Source organism: Populus euphratica, unplaced genomic scaffold, assembly GCF_000495115.2.
Source record: "Populus euphratica unplaced genomic scaffold, PopEup_1.0 scaffold65.1, whole genome shotgun sequence".
In the NCBI taxonomy this organism is placed as follows: domain Eukaryota; kingdom Viridiplantae; phylum Streptophyta; class Magnoliopsida; order Malpighiales; family Salicaceae; genus Populus; species Populus euphratica.
In genome coordinates, this window is record NW_011499943.1 from 546387 (window position 1) to 565173 (window position 18787).

An 18787-nucleotide genomic window follows, 5' to 3' on the forward strand; every position below is an offset into this window, starting at 1 on the left:
AGTAATTAGAAATATGTTTCTTAATTAAATTAATTTATTTAAATAACATAAATATTTTTAGTTATTAAATTTATAACAGTCTTGATGGATTAACCGGTAACTCACTAACTCGAAGTTTAGCCAAGTAATATTTTATTTTCAAATAATTTAAATGTTAGCGAAAAACTTAATTTAGATAACTCAAATGATTTTTTAAAAAATCATTCTTTATACAAATATTTTATTAAAAAATTTAAAATGACATTATTTTAAAAATACTTCTATTAAATCTGTAATTTAAACTCTAGATGAAGTTAAATTCAAGATTGAATCTAATATAATAATCAAATTAAACATAAAAGAAAATATAACCACTTTTTAGTTCTCTTTCATGCATGCTATTTTTTCAAAACCAGAGCTATTTTTTAAGTGAAAAGGATATTTAATTTTATTCAAATAAAATACTAACACACAATCCAAACCAAATTATAAATATCTTGATCACCCTCTAAACCTCGGAAAATTTGGTTTGGAACCTTCAACTAATAGCTGGCGTAGAACTGAAAACCTGGTATTATCCATAATAAACTACTATGACTACCCGACAATAACCCCACTTGCCTCGGTGTCGTGTCCTAAACAAAATCTACCAATGCACTCATTAAGCTCTACCAGAACGCCACGTCACTTATCAGTCGCGTATGCCTCACGTACTCCCCTCCATCAATCACATCACGAGTCGTCACGGACAGCCTGCCTTTTGGTCTCTTAAAAAAATCACAAATCCCAACGCAGCACGAACTTCATCATTCAATTATTCTGACTTCCAGTCAAAATCATAAAGCCAAGAAACGGATCAGATTATGCCACGAATCACCTTCTCTGCGCCGAGCTGCACGAGAAACATAAAAAACGTGATATGGGTGTTTGGGTTAGACCCGGATTCGGAAACAGAAAAAATTATAAAACTTTTTATTTAAAAAATTACTTTACATTTTTACAAAATCTTCATATTTAATTTAAGAGCATATTTTAGAGGGTTTTTTTATGATTTTTTCACTGTTTTAAAATAAAAAAGCCTGATAATAATTTTTTTCTTGCATGCATGGATTTTTTAACAATATAAAAAATTCAAATTATTCTTTTTTATATTTATATTTTTAGATATTGTCATAAATTTAATCTTTATTACAAATATTGTTTAGTTAATAATATAACATTTTATGACAATTTTAATTTAATTTAATTTAAATAAATATTTATAATTAAATTATTAAAAATATAAAATATTAAGATAATTATAGTTTTATTTTCTTATGAAAAATAATTATAATTTTAATGTATTTCTTTATCTTTTTATTTAAAAAAATATTTTTCTATTAATTAAAGGAAAAAGAAATAGAGAACTTCAAATAGAAGTAATAAAAAAATAGTTTTACTTACGTAAACAGATCTCTATCTCCCCCCCCCCCCCCCCTCTCTAAGAATACATATATATATAATCGCGCAAAAGTTTGCCCCAAATCAGTAATCGAAGATTTCTAGGGTTTTCTTTCCTATCCGGTTGATATTTGGTCCTCAATTTTCTCCAATAAACACCGATCTATATTCTATCTCTATCTTTTGGTGTGGATTTTGTGATTCTGATCTCAGACTTCGAACAAGATTTCTGCTCAAAAAGGTATTTACTTTGCTTTGATCACGATCTATTTAATCACTTTCTGTTCAGTTAATGAATAACAATGAAAGGTTGAATCTTCTGATTTATGTTCCCTTTGGTTCCTGTTGTTGTTGTTGATTTTTTTTTTAAATTTCAATTTAGGGGTTCAGCGATCTCAGATTATAATTTTGTTTATAAAATTGTAAAAACAATTTCGATTTATTTTTATCAAATGAATTTTGATTCCATTCTGTTTACTTTCTGTGCTTCTGTAACCGAATCCGGAAGTGCAGTGCAGTAGAAGTTGATTTATTTTTATTTTTTCGAATTTTAATGTGATAGGTGATAGTTTTGATTTGATGAGGAAGAAGAGGAAAGGGAGTGAAGCAGATACGGGTGAGAATGCACAAGAGGAAGTAATACCAACGTGTGATTTGAAATCATCCAATGTTAGGTCTCATTATTCGTTAGAAGATTATAATAGGTTAAAGAAGAGGTGCAAAGAAGATCGGGGTAGGGAACCTGTTACTTCTTTCAAAAGTAGGCTTGCAGGCATTGCTACTGCCCCACCTTGTGGTGCCTCATCTTCGTTGGTGCTACCTGGAAGAGGGCTTAAGAGGAAGATAGGGTGCATAGATGTTGCTACTCAAACGGGTAGGAAAAATAAGTTTGAGGATGATTATATTTTGGGGGATGCTATTGGGCGTGGTAAATTTGGCTCCGTTTGGTTGTGCAGGTCTAAGGTTACTGGTGTTGAGTTTGCTTGTAAGACTTTGCAGAAGGGAGAGGAGACAGTTCATAGGGAGGTAGAGATAATGCAGCATCTGTCTGGTCATCCTGGTGTGGTGACATTGCATGCTGTGTATGAGGAGTCGGAGTGTTTTCAGCTTGTGATGGAGTTATGCTCTGGAGGACGTTTGATTGATCAGATGGTTGATGAGGGACGGTACTCAGAGCAACGCGCTGCTAATATATTCAAGGATGTGATGTTAGTTATTAAGTATTGTCATGACATGGGTGTTGTGCACCGAGATATAAAGCCTGAGAATATACTTCTAGTGAGCCTGGGGAAGATGAAGCTTGCAGATTTTGGCCTGGCTATGAGAATTTCAAATGGTAGGCCTTCTGCATCTGTTTTGAGAAGTGCTCATTCTGCTTTCCAGTGCTTTCTTTTATATTGCATTTGCTTTGTTGGTGCTGACGACTTAAGCATGTAAAAAATAAGCATATAGACTGAAAATGAAGAATGTTTGACATGCATATCCTCATGGACATCAGGGCATTTTATTGTTGAACGGTCATGCAGGAGGTAGGGATAACGTGGTGTCTCTTGTATGATTTGTTGGTTCAGAAAGCATGCTCTTGTCTTTAGCATGTGATGTCATGAGTTGTTCAGTATGGCCAACGCTGTTATATAAAATAGTGCTATACATATCTAAATTCATATCTGCCTGGTTGACTTTGGCAGCCATGCTGCTATGTAACACAGACTAATAGAAGAACAGATGCTCTCTGCAAGCTCTTTTTGTAATTATTACTTGTGTTCTCAAAGCTTATCTTATGCATATGAGTTGGCATTCTTACTATCCTGCAGGGCAGACCTTATCGGGTTTGGCTGGAAGTCCAGCATATGTTGCCCCTGAAGTTCTGTTAGGAAATTATTCCGAGAAGGTTGACATTTGGAGTGCTGGTGTCCTCCTGCATGCTCTTCTGGTTGGGGGCCTTCCATTTCAAGGCGACTCCTTAGAGGCTGTTTTTGAGGCAATCAAGAATGTCAAGCTTGATTTTCACACTGGAATATGGGACTCTATATCTAAACCTGCACGTGATCTAGTTGCAAGAATGCTGACAAGGGATGTCTCAGCCAGGATCACCGCAGATGAAGTACTGAGTAAGTTTCTGATTCCCAATGAACTAAGACCCTGGACATATGGTTGCATTTTTTTTTTCTGGTTCTCATGGCTGCTTGAATTGAGGCAGAAAGATTTTGTTGCAATTTTATCCATCTAGATGGGTTAGACTAGGGCCACTTAGTGATAATTTCTTTAATGAGTATGCAGTTTTCATTTTAAGAGACCTTCTCTCCGTGGTCCTTGTCTGATGAGAAGCAACTTGATGGAATGCTTTTTAGGGGATTGCTGGCATGTCCCTTGTCAAAGAAATCTCCATTCTTTACTTATCTCAGAGTATTTACTCTCTGGGTTACCACCTCTCTAACTGAAAGAAGAATGTTCAGCTTATGTTTCTTGCATGTGTTGAGCTGCCATCCTAAATTAGATGCATGATGTGTCCTGTCTTTTGAGTCAAACGTAAGAATTCTTTGCATCTTTCCTTTTAATCTCAATTTGTAATGGCTCCTCAAAGGTATAGTGTGAAAGTGAATTCCTGGCCTTGAGGTGATGGTTTTGATTAAAAGATGCTCCAAATTTCTTAATCTGTAATTCTGATCTCGTTCTTTTCTTCCTGCATCAGTTTCTGATAATGTAAATTTGTTCGAGATTTTAACGCACATACATGGACTTAGAATTACCATTTTCACTAGGTTTACTATCCACGTGAGCTTGTCTGTTTGCAAAGGGATAATTAAACCCATTTTCACCAAGTTGTTGCTAACTCTTAGAATTACCATTTTCACTGGGTTTACTATCCACGTGAGCTTGTCTGTTTGCAAAGGGATAATTAAACCCATTTTCACCAAGTTGTTGCTAACTCTCTCGAATTGTGCATGGTCCGTGATCTTGATTCATTTCTTGGACTCTGTGATGGTGGAACGTGGAGTAATTTGCGAGTTTATTGCCTTTTCTGTCCATCTAAACTGACTGTTAATTGCTGTCTCCTCAGGGCATCCATGGATTTTGTTTTACACAGAGCGTACCTTAAAGACATTGTCCATCAGATCAAAAACAAAGAATCAAGGTGCTGCAACTTCCTGCCAACCTGCAAATGCACTTGTGTCACCTGGAAACCAGGTAGGAGCTGGCTTTTCTGAGGAGGACTTGAGTCAGCATCCATCTGATAGTTTGAGCTGCAAGTCAGAAGAGCAGGATGAATGTGGTTTAGTTGACGCGCTTGCAGTAGCGATTTCCCATGTTAAGATATCAGAGCCGAAGAGGAGTAGATTGTGTGGACCCACTGGCCCAATAGAGCAGCAGTGTTCATCTAACATCACAGCTAACAATCTGTGTAGAGCATTTTGATTCTGGTGACACACTGACACCACTAACATTGCTCATCTCCACTGTTTTGTGAAGTGGGAGAGAAGAGGATTCAGAACAGCCACACACTTAAACTCCAATATTCAGTGGATACTGGGCAAAGATGGTAACGAGAGTAACATAACCATAGCTTGTAAATATGGCTTAATATCTTTTCATTAAATGCAACATCTCTCAAAAATAATAATTTGAACTGAATAACATTCAGTTATTGATACTATTATTTTGAGAGACTAATTTCAGGATGCGATTTCGATTAATATGAAAGGTTTATATGGATATAATGGATGTCATTACTCAGAAACTTACCAAATGCACTAGCTTCCCATATCAATTTATCTTGCAACTTGGCATGAAATTATTGGAAATTCAAAATTTCCAAGGTGCCCTCAATTGGGTCCAAGGTGGGGGTTATCAAGTAGAATTAAAGGGTGATAAATCCCTCGCTTTAAAAGACAACCAACCCTTAAAAAGGCTGTGGAGGAAGGATAAGAAAATAATAATAATAACATATTAGTATATTAAAATCGTAAAAAAAAAATAAAAAAACCAATTTGATATATTTTCAAGTAAATTAATTTTAAAAAAACGTAAGAAAAACAGAAGCTATTACACTGTGAAACACTCACTATTCTTTATTTTTATTTTTATCATTCCAATCAAATACTTTTTTTATATTTATTCATTGTATTATTAGACATTAACCGAAGCAGCCTAGAAGACAGGAGAGTAAAGTAGTGAAGTGTGGAAATTTCTTAAGAAAGGGCACCTGGCAAGGTAACCGTTGTGCAGCGCACAAGAGAACGCGACCTTTCAATCAGAGAAGATCCGACGGCCAGAATCTACTAGCCGTTGGTTTTAAAACTTGAGAGGAGGGCACAGACATAAATCCGATATTTGCGTCTCCATATCGCTTGTGCTTAGTCTATTTATATTTTTTTCTCTCCTCTACTTCTTTCTCCTCCTCCTCCTCTTAAACCCAACAAACAATTTCAGTACCAGAGCCAGAACTCGAACCAGAGAGAAGAAGAAGAGGAAGAGAGAGACAGAGAGAGAGATCGTACTCCGTTAACGGGGTTCTTTTGAATAGTATCTCTCTAAGATCAAGGCACGGGCGGGCGTTAAAGAAAGAAGGCTCTGAAGGGTTTTTTTTCTTTTATCGATATCGAAGAAGCTTAAAAGAATTCTTGAATTTTGAAGGTGAATGTTTTTATTTTATGATCTGGGTTTTACGTTTTGAAATCAATTCTGATCTGGTTTTCTTTCTCTTTTCTTTTAATTAAAACTTAATCGAATCAAAATTTGTACTGTAATGACTTTCTTTATAGATATTTAGCTCTTTTAATTTTTGGAGGGTTTCCTTTAGATATAGACAACAATGGCTGGATCCGATGAGAACAACCTGGGGGTGATCGGACCCGGAAATATTCAAGGTATTAAAAGAACCCCAAAAGGTTGTATTTACATTTTATTATCTATTTGGTTTAAAAATGATGTTTTTTTAAAGCTATTGGAACCCTAATAAAAATGAGATTTGTTTTTCAATCTTGAAGAGGGTTTACGTGGCCGACTAGGGAAGTTTCCAGTGGCGACCGGAACTAATCGCCGGGCGTTGAGCAACATTAATCGGAACATCATCGGAGGTCCACCGTATCCCTGTGCTGTCAACAAAAGAGGGTTATCAGAGTAAGTCTTCTTAAACCCTAATTACTGTCTTAATCTTAATCTTTTATATCTTGTTTGGTTCCCGAGAAAAGTAAGGAAAAGAGAAGAAAATAGGCACTTGGTGGTGTGGAGTTTTTTAATCAAATTTCTTCGGCGTCTTTGATTACCTACTTTTGATGTTTTTTTCTTTTGTTTGTCTTCTCTGTTTGTTTTTTTATTTTAGAAGAGAAGCTTTTTGTAATAAGAACCCACCAATTCCAGTGCATCGACCTTTGACTAGGTCAGTAACTAATTGACCTCTTTGTCTCTTTGTTTGACGTTGAAGGTGTTTGTTTTTAATGTCAAAGGTTTGATCTTTTAATTGAATCTTTTTCTGGTGTTATTCTTGATGTCTGTTCAGGAAGTACGCGGCCCAGCTTGCTAACAAGCAGCAGCAACAACTTGAACCAGAGGTACCTTTTTAAAGAGCTTGAATTTTCTCTTAATTATAGGGTGGGATGTCTAGGGTTGTGAGATTGGATTGAGAGTTGTTTGTGTCAAACAGGAAATCAAAAAACCAGTTCGCCCAGTCCCAATTTCTAGTGAGCCAGAAGATTGTAACATCATAGATGTGGAGGACTACAAGACTAGTGATGACTTTTCTGCTCCGACTTTTGTGCAACATACGGAGGCAATGCTGGAGGAGATCGACAGGATGGTATTTGCAATTAACTTATTTTTAATTTGTTTGTATTGCTATTGAGCTTTTGTCAGGGTTCCATTGATACCTTGGTTTCCTGCAGGATGAAGTTGAAATGGAAGATGTCGAAGAAGAGCCGGTGTTGGACATAGACGGCTGTGACAAGAGGGATCCACTTGCTGTAGTGGAATACATTGATGATTTATACAATTTCTACAAGAAAGCAGAGGTGACACAGAATATATCTCTTCCTATTCAATTTGTGAAACATAAACAAAGCCTTCATTGCTTTTTATTTTTGTTTTGTTTTGCTTGGTCTTTTGTTATAATTGGAGAATATTTTAATTTGTAAGATTTTATTAGGAATCACTAGCCTAAAAGATTGTCCTATGATTATTGGACAAATAGGACTGATATACATTTATTTTGAAATCTTAAATTAAACGAAGGTGGAGCTTTTCATTATGAAGTATGTTGGAAGGTCTAGATGTCCAATCGTTTGGTAATGATTGATGGAAAAGGGCTGCTGATGTTATGATTATTAGGCAAATAGGGCTGTGCACATTTATTTTGAAATCTTAAATTAAACCAAGGTGGAGCTTTTCATTATGAAGTATGTTGGAAGGTCTATACATGGAAAAGGGCCGCTGATGTGGTATGGTTTCGTTATGAAGTATCTTCCTTATCAGTTCCCTTACTACATGAACTTTTCCTGGAAAATTGATTGCAGAGATCTGGCTGTGTCCCACCAAACTACATGGCACAGCAATTTGACATTAATGACAGAATGAGAGGCATTCTCATTGATTGGTTGATTGAGGTATGCATGTTACATAATGCTTAAAAGGTCAAGAATTAGTTATCTGGTTTCATCAGAACTGCTCACAAATTTGACTGGATTAACAGGTGCACTACAAGTTTGAATTGATGGAGGAGACCTTATACCTTACTGTCAATCTAATTGATAGATTTCTAGCAGTTCATCCAGTCGTGAGAAAGAAACTCCAGCTCGTTGGAGTGACAGCCATGCTGCTTGCATGCAAATATGAAGAAGTATCAGTTCCAGTTGTGGAGGATCTCATTCTGATTTCTGACAAAGCATACAGCAGAAAGGAAGTGCTTGACATGGTATATTATTATTTTATCATTCTTTAATTGTTATCATATTAATTATGATCAGAATGTGGATGGATGTATGATATGATTTTGAATGCCTGCAGGAGAAGAACATGGTCAACGCTTTACAGTTTAATCTCTCTGTTCCCACTCCTTATGTTTTTATGAGGAGATTCCTAAAAGCTTCACAATGTGACAGGAAGGTGTGTGGTACCGATCTTCACACAAAGAATTTAACTGCGCTTAATCGGATTTTTAATGAAATGGTACTGATTATACTAAACCAGTTGTTATTTTGAAGCAGCTTGAATTGCTTGCGTTCTTCATAATCGAGCTTTGCCTCGTGGAATACAACATGCTCAAGTTTCCACCTTCATTGTTAGCTGCTGCTGCAATATACACCGCTCAATGCACCCTTAGTGGAACAAAGCAATGGAGCAAGATAAATGAGTGGTATACTGGCTACTCAGAACAGCAGCTTACGTGAGTGTTTTTTCGCCTGCTTAAAAAGAAATTGTTTGTTGTTCCTTACATGTCAAGCTTGACAGTCTTTTTTACTCACTGTTTTGCTTCCTTTTTCCCCATGGATTACAGGGAATGCTCAAGGCTTATGGTTAATTTTCATAGGATTGCTGGTACAGGGAAGCTAACAGGTGTACACCGGAAGTATAGTACCTCAAAACTTGGTTACGCAGCAAAGAACGAACCCGCGGACTTCTTACTGGATCCTCCATTCTAGCAGGACTGATAAAGCAAAAGATGAATTGACATGAAAAGACTTAACCTTATTCAAGTAAATTTCGGGGTTGGGGTTATAGTGCAACTTAAGTTGCCCCCCCACTTCTTGAACATAGAGAAACTTTGGTATTCTTTCTTTGATGCTAATTGAACACAGCAGGGAGGATGTTGTCACTTGTCTCCAAGAACAAAATAATGTTTTTAAGGCTTGGTTTTCTATGTATATTTGTTGTTGAATCATTCCCAATTTGAGATAATGATTGAACTTGGGTTGTTTTGGATAGATTGGTTTGGATTTTTGCTCGTTTGAGAATGCGGTTGTACCTGCGGTGTAATCTGTGTCCAAAAGCATCAAACGTTCCCTTGGAAATTTAGAATGCCCATTGTTATACACAATTTTTAACTAGAAGTTCAAGCTCCAGGTTTTGCTCAAGCCTTAAACAGGGATTACTTGCCTGTTAAAATCACATCAAAAGGCTAGATCACCTAATGAAGCTGACAATTCCATCTATGATCTCATCAATCAAGATCATAAAACTACAAATAGCGCAAATCAGAAGTACTAAAAGCCCTGTACTGCATTCATTTAATAAAACTGATTTTTTTTTTTTGTTTATATCATTTTTTTTCGATTTCTTTGTTAAATGGAGTTAGTTTTCAGTCATTTAGATTAATTAATTCATAATCTTAAACTATTTAATGTATAAACCATCATATCAAAATTGAGGGATTTTGAATAAATATCAATATTTACTTATTTTTAGCAACTCTAAAAAATTTAAAGATATTCTTTTTTATTTATTTTATATTTATGAATATTTTCTAGTTATAAAACTCAAATTAAAAAAAAAAGAAGTTATCCAATCAAACAAGGTAAAATTAATTAAAACTTGATCCTTAACTTATCAATAGTTCTCCTAATAGATAAATAGTTTCTTTAAGTAGTATTTAAAAAAATATATTTAAAAATATATCAAAATAAATTTTTTTTATTTTTTAAAATTTATTTTTAATATTAGTATATTAAAATGATTAGAAATTATAAAAAAATAATTAAAAATTAAAAATTAAAAATTAAACTTTCTTAAAAATATTTGTACTTGCTATAAATCTTCTTATTTTAAAGCAAAATTCTATCATTAGTAGTATTTGTCACCAGGGTAGCAGAGATTAATGCAAATCAACACTGGCTGACTGACTTTGTCAGAAAGGAGGTGGCAGTTCTTAGTAAAGCAGTCCTTGTCTAAACACGTGTACCGCTAAGTGCCACGTTTCGCTTTCCAAACAACCAAATTTATCTAAGCCACGACTCATCAACGTGGCATCCTGATCCTTAAAAAAAAAAAAGAATAAAAAACCAAAACAGAAGTCTCTCTCTCTCATAAAGTTTCCTCCTTTCCAAGTTGATGATCTAAAATATCTGTCATTTGAATGCGGTCCTCATTATTTTTCGTTTTCAAGTTGTCGACGAAGATGGTCCCTTGAATATTCTATCAGGTAAAAGAAAAAACTTACATTGAATCTGATATTTTGTTGTTACTTCTCGTCATCTTTTTCATGGGCCATGGCCTTTTTTGGGTATGTTTTGAAGATATTTTGATGTACTGTTATTGTCTTTGAAATGAGATTGTGGTGTAGGATTGATGATGGATTTAACAGTTTTTTTTTTGTCAAGTTGGATGGTTTTGTTTGTGGCTGATTCTAGGTTTCTCTCTAAGATAATTCATTAGGTTGCTGTTGTTATTTAATATCAACATTTTGTCATAGTTTGATCAATTGATTTTGATGGTTTTTATTTGTTTGAGCTATGGGAATTTTAGAGCCTAAAATCTAATACAATTGTTCATGCTTTCCTTTTCCTGATAGATAAGGTGGCGGCCCTTACTTGGAATCTCTAGGCTTCTATAAGTGATTGTTTTTTTTCCCCCGATAGTGAGGAAGAGATGATAGAAGAGAAAGAGAAGAAGTTTCTCACAGTAGCACCATTTCAGTGTGCTTGGAGGAAAGATTTGAAATTTAGGGAAGCTGGAAGAGGTTGTGTGGCTTTTGATGCTTTTGCTTGCAATGATGTCACAGTGGTGTTTAGGGAGAATGTAGGGAGTCAACACTACCATTATAAGAGGGATAACAGTCCTCATTATACTGTGATTCTTGGGAGTCATAGGAATCGTCGACTGAAAATTGAGGTCGATGGCAAAACAGTTGTTGATGAGGAAGGTGTTGCGCTTTGCTGCTCATCCATGTTTCAAAGTTATTGGATCAGTATTTATGACGGGTTGATTAGTGTCGGAAAAGGGAGATACCCTTTTCAGAATCTTGTGTTTCAGTGGTTAGATTCAAATCCAAATTGTAGCATTCGGTATGTTGGTCTTAGCAGCTGGGATAAACATGTCGGGTATAGAAATGTCAATGTGTTGCCGTTGCCAAAGAATCATATGTTGCTATGGAAGCAAGTTGACTCTGGAGAATATGAGGGGACTGATGATGGAGAAGAGGAGTTAGAAGGTGGACAGATGAGCTATGAGAGACGGGGACTTGAGAATTTTCTTGAGAGTTGGGAATTATCTGATGTATTTTTCGTTGTTGGCAAGGAGGAAAGACTTGTCCCAGCTCATAAGGTTATCTTACAAGCATCCGGTAATTTTCCTTTGAGCTCGTCAAATGAAGATGTTATTCAGCTGCAGGATGCAACATATCCAATTCTTCATGCACTTCTTCAATATATATACACCGGCCACACACAGGTATCTTAACTGTTCCACATTTCCAGATTTTATGCATCTTTAACGAGGATGATTCTGCCTTTTGTTTTCTTGTCATGTTTTTTCTTTTAAGATTGACTCTAGCTGCCAGAATCACTTCTAGTTACTTTTGGGCTGTTTAATCTCACTCCGTTCCCGCTTCCCTCTTTGATATAGATTTCAGAGTCGCAACTTGGTTCTCTATGGGCATTGAGCTTACAATTTGAAGTGATGCCACTGGGGAAGCTCTGTGAGGAAATTGTGGAGCGATTTAAATTGAATAAAAAGTTGTTTGACTCCAGTAAGAATGTGGAATTGTCATATCCAAGCTCCCAGCCCCATTGTTGTATGGCCTTCCCTTCTCAACTGCCTATAAATGTGCAAAGGCTTAAACAGTTGCAGTCGACTGGAGAATATAGTGGCATAAACATTTACATTGAGGGTCATGGTCTTGTTGCTCAACCTCACAAAGTCATTCTAAGTTTATGGAGTGTTCCATTTTCAAAGGTGAGCCATCTTCATCTAGCTTCTGGTGTCTCCATGTTCTCTGCATAGCATGTTTTGGAAATGTTTTATGAAAGTATGTTTTCACGGTACAAGGAACTGACAACTACATAATACCTGATTAAATGAATTCAACAGATGTTTACAAATGGAATGAGTGAGAGTAGCTCCTCAGAGGTTTTCTTAAGGGATGTGTCACCTGAAGCCTTCAAGGTTATGCTTGAATTCATGTATAGTGGAGAACTCAGTTTGGAAGATTCCACGGAATTTGGAACCTTGCTCCTGCAGACTCTTTTGTTAGCTGATCAATTTGGGGTCACTCTCCTTTACCAAGAATGCTGCAAAACACTTTTAGAGTGCCTATCGGAGGTAGTTAAGCCTTATTTTACAAATAATTTAATCAAGAATGTTTTAGTATTATCATATCTTTGTTTTGTTGTTATGATATGCTTCTTGTTGGCTAGAATTAAAAGAACAGAGAAGTGAGTTGCGGTTTCGGACTTCTGAAAACAAAAGAAGCGACCCCTTTATGACATTGAATTAAAAGATATTGATACCTTTCATGTCCATATTATATGCAGGGATGGAGTTCTCCTAGTGGAAGAAGGTCATACAACAAGAGTTTTTCTATTATGCACAAGTTATAATGGACGACGAAGCAGACAATTTGGGAACTTTGTTGGCTATTGCTGTTGAAGCTAACTGTTAAACTTTGTTGCAGGACTCAGTAGGTCCAATCCTTCAAGCGGTGTCATCGATTCCATCATGTAAACTCATTGAAGAAACATGCGAGAGGAAATTTGCTATGCACTTTGATTATTGTACCGCTACAAGCCTTGATTTCATCTTATTAGATGAGACAAATTTTAGCAATATCATTCAGGTGGGTTCTCATTCTTTGAGTTGATCACTTTGAATTGACAATTGACTCTAGGATTTATAGAGCTGAGTCAAAACAAGTGTACTCTGCCCACAGAATCCAGGACTAGTGGTCTGAAAATTTAAGAGGAGCAAGTGCTTTTCATTTGGAATATTGTTTCCTTTTTGAGATTGGAAGTAAGTCCATGGTATGCTAGTGGTTTAGTGCATGGGATAAAAGAGGGTTTGGACCCAACAGGCATCAATCAATAGATAGGAGAAGGAATTTTGAAGTGATGCTTTAGTTGTTTCAAGTTTAAAATGGACAAAGGATAACATGTGAAATACCTTATACATACAGTTGAGTTTCTTCCTTGAAAGCAATTCTTCGTGAATGCTGTCAAATGCCAAATAAAATCATAGGCATTCTCTATAACAAAGGATGGTTTTGCAGCATCAAGATCTAACTGTAACATCTGAGGAAAGAGTTCTCAATGCAATCTTCATGTGGTGTATGAGACATAAAGAATTGTGTGGATGGGAGGTCATCGCTGAGCTACTTGCACTTTCTACTCCTGACCTCCTTTTCGGGGACAGGCTTCAATCTCTTAATAACTTGTTGCCATTTGTGCGATTTCCATTGATGCCATATGACTTGCTTAAGAAGGTAAGTAAGCTTTGGTTATGGAAAGGACAATTAGACAATCTATTGAGAATGGTACCCTGAACTCCTGTTATCATGTTGCAGCTGGGGCAAAGCAACCTACGCAGGCATGTCCCTATTTTTGATGATCTTGTAAGTTATCATCTTTCTAGAGAGAGTGATTGTTGACAGACAATATGGGCATTCATTTTCATCACTAGATTTCTTGTTTGGTAATTTCACAGGTGAGGGAGGGCATCGGTTATGCAGAATTTGGATCCCTAAGGCCAGGGAATGACCAAAAGTAAGTGTATGATGCTATTTTAACTTTCATGTTCATGTGTCTTGATCTAGATTGTGAGAGTGGTCTAGCCTTTTAATCCTTTGGTAGTGGAGATGGATATCTGTCTAAATTATCTTTTTTTTTCTTAGCTGTTCAATAGTGGAGATGGATATCTGTCTAAATTATCTAATCCAAGTTATACATGGAGGGAGCTGATTATTATTCATAGGAAATCTTCACAAGAATATTGGTAGAAGTTTTTAGCCACTTTATCCTGTTGCAAGAGAAACAAAGGAGAATTCCCCAGTTGCCCCTATCTTGGTGTCTATTTGGCAAACGAGCCCCTGAAAAAAATTTCATAAAGGGTCACATTTCATCAATTCAACCCAAATTGGGATGAATCCTAAACAATGTAGTTTTCCTTTAGGATAAATTCATCACAGTTTGTATATAATTTCATCCAATTGGGTTGAATTGATGGAATGCGATGAAAATATGGTAAATTTGATGAAGTTTTTTCCACAAGGGCCTTGTTTGCCTATTTGACACAAACACAAGGGCTGAATTGGGGGTTTTTCAAAAACAAATGAACAGTTTCTAAAAATCTAATTCCCTTCCTATTGTGTCATCTTCATGAAGGATTCTTTTGTACATGCTAGGTGGAAGTATCTTTCATGTCACGTTACCATCTTATGCAATTTCAATGCTACTGTTTTAACTCTATGCTTCCATGCTGATGTGTTTTGGATAAGCCATGGCTTAAAGACATAATAGCTAAGGGAGTCTTATTTTTATAGCCCTAGGTTTCAACATAGGCAATCTAGCTATAAGGAGCTCCAGTACATATGTGATGGTGACAGCAATGGAGTACTCTACTTTGCTGGTACATCTTATGGAGAACATCAATGGATTAATCCCATTTTAGCAAAGGTGAACTTTGTGGTTTTCTTTTATTTTTTCTATCATGCAAGTATCTCTAGGTAGATCAGTGAACCACATTCGATACACTGCTTCTCATCCTCTTAATTGAATGTTCCAGAGAATCACGATCACTGCCAGCAGTCCCCCTTCAAGATATACCGACCCCAAGACTTTGGTGTCACGAACTTACCAGGTTAGTGTGAGTGATGTCTGCAAGTCTGTAACATATCTAATGTATAGTGTGTTTCATTGGTAATCGAGTTATCTTTCCTGCTTTAGGGAACGTCTTTTGCTGGGCCTTGCATGGAAAATGGACACATACGAGCATGGTGGACAGTTGACATTGGCCAAGATCATCAGGTTTTTGTCCTCCTATACTTTTCGCAACCTTAGTAAATTTCCCTTTTAATCTTCCCTATACTCAAATGGTTTCTTCGATTGTGTTTGTCTAAATGCAACAAAGAAAAGTATTAACAATCATAAAACTGTCATCCAATCCAACTTAGTTTTCTGACTCAAGTGCTTGGCCCCTACTCAATTCTCCCTGCTATGATTGATGCAGCTTATGTGCAACCACTACACTTTGAGACAAGATGGGTCAAGAGCCTTCATAAGATTTTGGAATTTGCAGGTAAAACATTTAGTCATCGTTCTTTTTCAAGATATTCACTCCAAGCCTGCAAAATGGTTATCCTATCTTCAATCCCGTTAACCAGATTTAATGCCAGTGATTGCCTATCGTAACTGTCCCTTTCTGCATCCCAGGGTTCACTGGATGGGAAGACATGGACGAACTTGAGAGTGCACGAGAATGACCAAACAATGTGTAAGGCTGATCAGTTTGCATCATGGCCCGTAACGGGGCCACATGCTTTACTTCCTTTTAGGTTCTTCAGGGTTCTTCTAACAGGTCCTACGACAGATGCCTCAAACCCCCACAACTTGTGCATCTGCTTCTTGGAACTCTATGGTTACTTCCACTAGCTTGAGAGATTTACGCTTAGGTGTGTTTACTTCTTATTTTGATGGGATTTATAGATGCCCTTTCTTGTCCCAACAATATGCAATCCATTACTGTAACCAAAATAAAATGTAGCCATTACAGCTCTTATGTACAGCTCCTGCGTAATGAAAATAAAAATTCAAGCGTCTGCTATCCAAATGAAAAGAAACTCCCTGCATAAATTGTACAGTTCCTGGAACTTCTGTATTCACCTTTATGCCCGTGCTCATGAGCGGTAAGGCCCAAAGTCCTTTGGTTTCCAATTTCCGTTGCTGTATGTACACTAACGCAACAACGATTCTGAGGACCTGCAGTCCTGCACGTTACTCGGTGTCCGTTCCAATGCTTGAAGCAGGTAGGATATTGAATTCGAAAGAAATGGATGGATGCTTTGTTTGATTGAATGAATATTACATATCGTTTCTGTCGAGACTGAGAGGCCAACCTTTAATTCATCGCTTAGCTTTCATCTGCGCTTCTTTTTATTTTATTTTTTCAATCCTTCCACGCTGAAATGGTTATACCAAATTGGATTTTGTCTTCTATACTTGTTACACTACGGCCATCCTTGCCCCTTCAATCAAGCCAATATATATATATATATATATATATATATATATTGTAGGTGGCTTTATCTGGATGATGTTCCTTCGTATCACTCATATAAACCATACAATACCAAAACTGAATACATTCATGCAAGTAGAGATATGTCACTCATAATCCGGATTCATTTATCATCATTTAAAGAAAGCAGTACAAAATTCAACCTTATACACCAAATTTCATTGAAGAACAGGGATCCTAATTGCTCGAGCCATTGCCATTTGAATTGCCGATTACCTCCTGACAGGTGGTACAACGCCCCTGCCTGGGGGTACTCCACGCCCAGCAGCTTGGGCCTGCACAGTAAAATAGAATCAGGAGTTAGTCTTTACAAGCTGCTTAGATACAGAGCTGTAAAATTGTTTTCGGCTGAAAATACCAGATGGATGATTAAATTTAAGACATTAATGAAATAAAAATGCTTACTTTAGACCGCATTGCAACAGATCTTCCCCTGCCAACCCCAAGTGATGCACTCTTGCCCTTCAAGCACATAAGAAATGGGTAATATGAGATCTTCACGAAAATGCAAATTCAAGAAAAATCTAAAGGATTACAAGTGGGAGCATACCTTGATTCTAGCATCCAAACGCTTGAACATTGGAGCATTCTTTAGCATATCAGGTATAACCATGAATCTGTTCAAATTTCACATTATCATCAAATAATTACAGTCAAGCTGTGAAAATCCAACATAACAACTCAATAACTATATATGAGTTTAATAAGGATAGTATTAGGTACCTGACTTTACTGCCACGAATGAAAACATGCTCAAGCTGTGAGACCTTCCCATCCTGTACAGTAGCAGACCAGAATCAGTAACCAGATTAAAAAAACCAAGATACAAATGAAAGAAAGATAAACTAATTATCCAAGCTGATAGCCATTGCATCAAACAATCTCTTAAGATTAGCATTAGTAAGTCAAAGACACAATGATTCAAATTGATTAGCTTGATTGAAGATCAAAACATAATAGATATAGACAATATGAACAACTAAGCGGCAAAGATTTAAAATAAGCTCTCTCTAAAATCTTTTTGGCATTCATCCACAGATGCATCCATACATCTCAAAACTGAATGTTTTCACTTAAAACTGCTATAACACGGACTAAAATTACAAGCACATATAATTTCTTTAAATTCTCCTGTCCCTACTTTATAAATTGAATATTTCTAATAAACCATCATTTTGGATTGGATATCTTTTCATTAGGCAAATCATTATTTCATCTCATATAACCATTTCATCAATCTAAAACAACTCAAAGAACGTATCTTCCAATTTTGAGCAGCATAAATAACATAAGAAAAACATAATCCTAGAAATCATTCATTAATTATAATGTGACTTTTCACAAACATAGAAACGCAATTCTTAACTCCTAATCCTTAACCAACTATACATCAAAAGGAAGTGTCTTTCTCTTGAACTATCCTACTGATTTGCTGAACAAAATGGACAGCTAAACTCAAGACCATCAGCAACTATACACGAATACAAAGAATCCTGGATCATTTTTTAAAATAAAAATTCTGTAAAGAAAAAGCTCCTTAATTTAGGGTTTTACGGCCACAACTTCCCTAGGGTTTTTCAAAACAATAACCTAAAACCCTTTCAACTCATAATTTCACTCCACAATCGCAAAATCTAGGGTTTCACAAACAAAAATAATCAAGAAAAGAGTGAAAAAGCAGTAGTGCCTTAGCAGTGTAAGTGATGCTCTCGAGCTGGCAGTTCCAGTTATCCTCACACTCTACCATGCCTCCTCTATAAAGCTCTCCACTCTTCAGCTCCACCGTCACTATGTGACCGGAAGCCTCGTGTAATAGCTTCACCGGAATTCCCAAGCTTCTACTCATCTCTCCTCTTCTTTCTCTCAGTCACTGCAAAACCCTAATAACCCCAAGGACAACGATCCAATCGTTTCCCTCCCTCCATGCCTGCGTTTTATAGTGTAGTGAGTGAGGGTAGATTTGTCATCTAATAAAAAATAGGGACTTCTTAGTAATAAGGCAGATGATCAGCCTTTTGACGTGGCGTAATATTCAGGCTACATGTAAGCGTTGCAGCGTTTAAAAAGGAAAATGGCCGCAATGTGTCTCCTCTACAGGTCATCGAGCTGTTGCGATTTTAATAACAAACGGCTGCATCAAAATCTCTGGCGGCTC

The 18787-nt window shown here is 36.4% G+C and overlaps 4 protein-coding genes across 9 annotated transcripts; 3 read left to right on the top strand and 1 right to left on the bottom strand.

Annotated features, from left to right (window-relative positions):
* Positions 1 to 1446: 1446 nt before the first annotated feature.
* LOC105137241 (serine/threonine-protein kinase PEPKR2-like) lies at positions 1447 to 5135 on the top strand. Of its 2 annotated transcripts, none has more exons than XM_011042925.1 (4): positions 1447 to 1660; positions 1982 to 2755; positions 3234 to 3530; positions 3771 to 3874. In XM_011042925.1, the coding sequence occupies exons 2-4, from the start codon at positions 1999 to 2001 to the stop codon at positions 3854 to 3856; spliced, it is 1140 nt and encodes a 379-aa protein (XP_011041227.1). In that variant the 5' UTR covers positions 1447 to 1660; positions 1982 to 1998; the 3' UTR covers positions 3857 to 3874. The 2 variants fall into 2 exon arrangements, with proteins under 2 accessions (XP_011041227.1, XP_011041226.1); XM_011042924.1 differs by lacking the exon at positions 3771 to 3874 and adding an exon at positions 4481 to 5135 and having other exon boundaries at positions 1448 to 1660.
* A 480-nt stretch (positions 5136 to 5615) lies between these two features.
* LOC105137242 (cyclin-B2-4-like) lies at positions 5616 to 9275 on the top strand. 4 transcript variants are annotated; one of them, XM_011042928.1, is made up of 12 exons: positions 5616 to 6054; positions 6183 to 6287; positions 6408 to 6540; positions 6743 to 6799; positions 6920 to 6971; positions 7064 to 7216; positions 7302 to 7427; positions 7929 to 8018; positions 8105 to 8326; positions 8419 to 8517; positions 8616 to 8797; positions 8909 to 9275. In XM_011042928.1, exons 2-12 carry the CDS (start codon positions 6233 to 6235, stop codon positions 9051 to 9053), a joined length of 1314 nt encoding a protein of 437 aa, XP_011041230.1. In that variant the 5' UTR covers positions 5616 to 6054; positions 6183 to 6232; the 3' UTR covers positions 9054 to 9275. The 4 variants fall into 4 exon arrangements, with proteins under 4 accessions (XP_011041230.1, XP_011041229.1, XP_011041232.1 ...); XM_011042927.1 differs by having other exon boundaries at positions 5617 to 6054; positions 6221 to 6287; XM_011042929.1 differs by having other exon boundaries at positions 5620 to 6054; positions 6221 to 6287; positions 8619 to 8797.
* Positions 9276 to 10410: 1135 nt separating this feature from the next.
* On the top strand, positions 10411 to 16170 carry LOC105137243 (BTB/POZ domain-containing protein At2g30600-like). Of its 2 annotated transcripts, none has more exons than XM_011042931.1 (13): positions 10411 to 10549; positions 10919 to 11796; positions 11971 to 12300; positions 12436 to 12666; positions 13019 to 13180; positions 13610 to 13822; positions 13904 to 13951; positions 14044 to 14102; positions 14879 to 15011; positions 15121 to 15195; positions 15282 to 15362; positions 15565 to 15633; positions 15768 to 16170. In XM_011042931.1, exons 2-13 carry the CDS (start codon positions 10996 to 10998, stop codon positions 15984 to 15986), a joined length of 2421 nt encoding a protein of 806 aa, XP_011041233.1. In that variant the 5' UTR covers positions 10411 to 10549; positions 10919 to 10995; the 3' UTR covers positions 15987 to 16170. The 2 variants fall into 2 exon arrangements, with proteins under 2 accessions (XP_011041233.1, XP_011041234.1); XM_011042932.1 differs by having other exon boundaries at positions 10924 to 11796.
* A 505-nt stretch (positions 16171 to 16675) lies between these two features.
* LOC105137244 (small nuclear ribonucleoprotein Sm D3-like) lies at positions 16676 to 18549 on the bottom strand. The gene is made up of 5 exons (XM_011042933.1): positions 18320 to 18549; positions 17356 to 17408; positions 17183 to 17249; positions 17038 to 17094; positions 16676 to 16907 (listed from the first exon to the last, which is right to left on the bottom strand). The coding sequence occupies exons 1-5, from the start codon at positions 18476 to 18478 to the stop codon at positions 16845 to 16847; spliced, it is 399 nt and encodes a 132-aa protein (XP_011041235.1). The 5' UTR covers positions 18479 to 18549; the 3' UTR covers positions 16676 to 16844.
* Between the last annotated feature and the right edge of the window lie 238 nt (positions 18550 to 18787).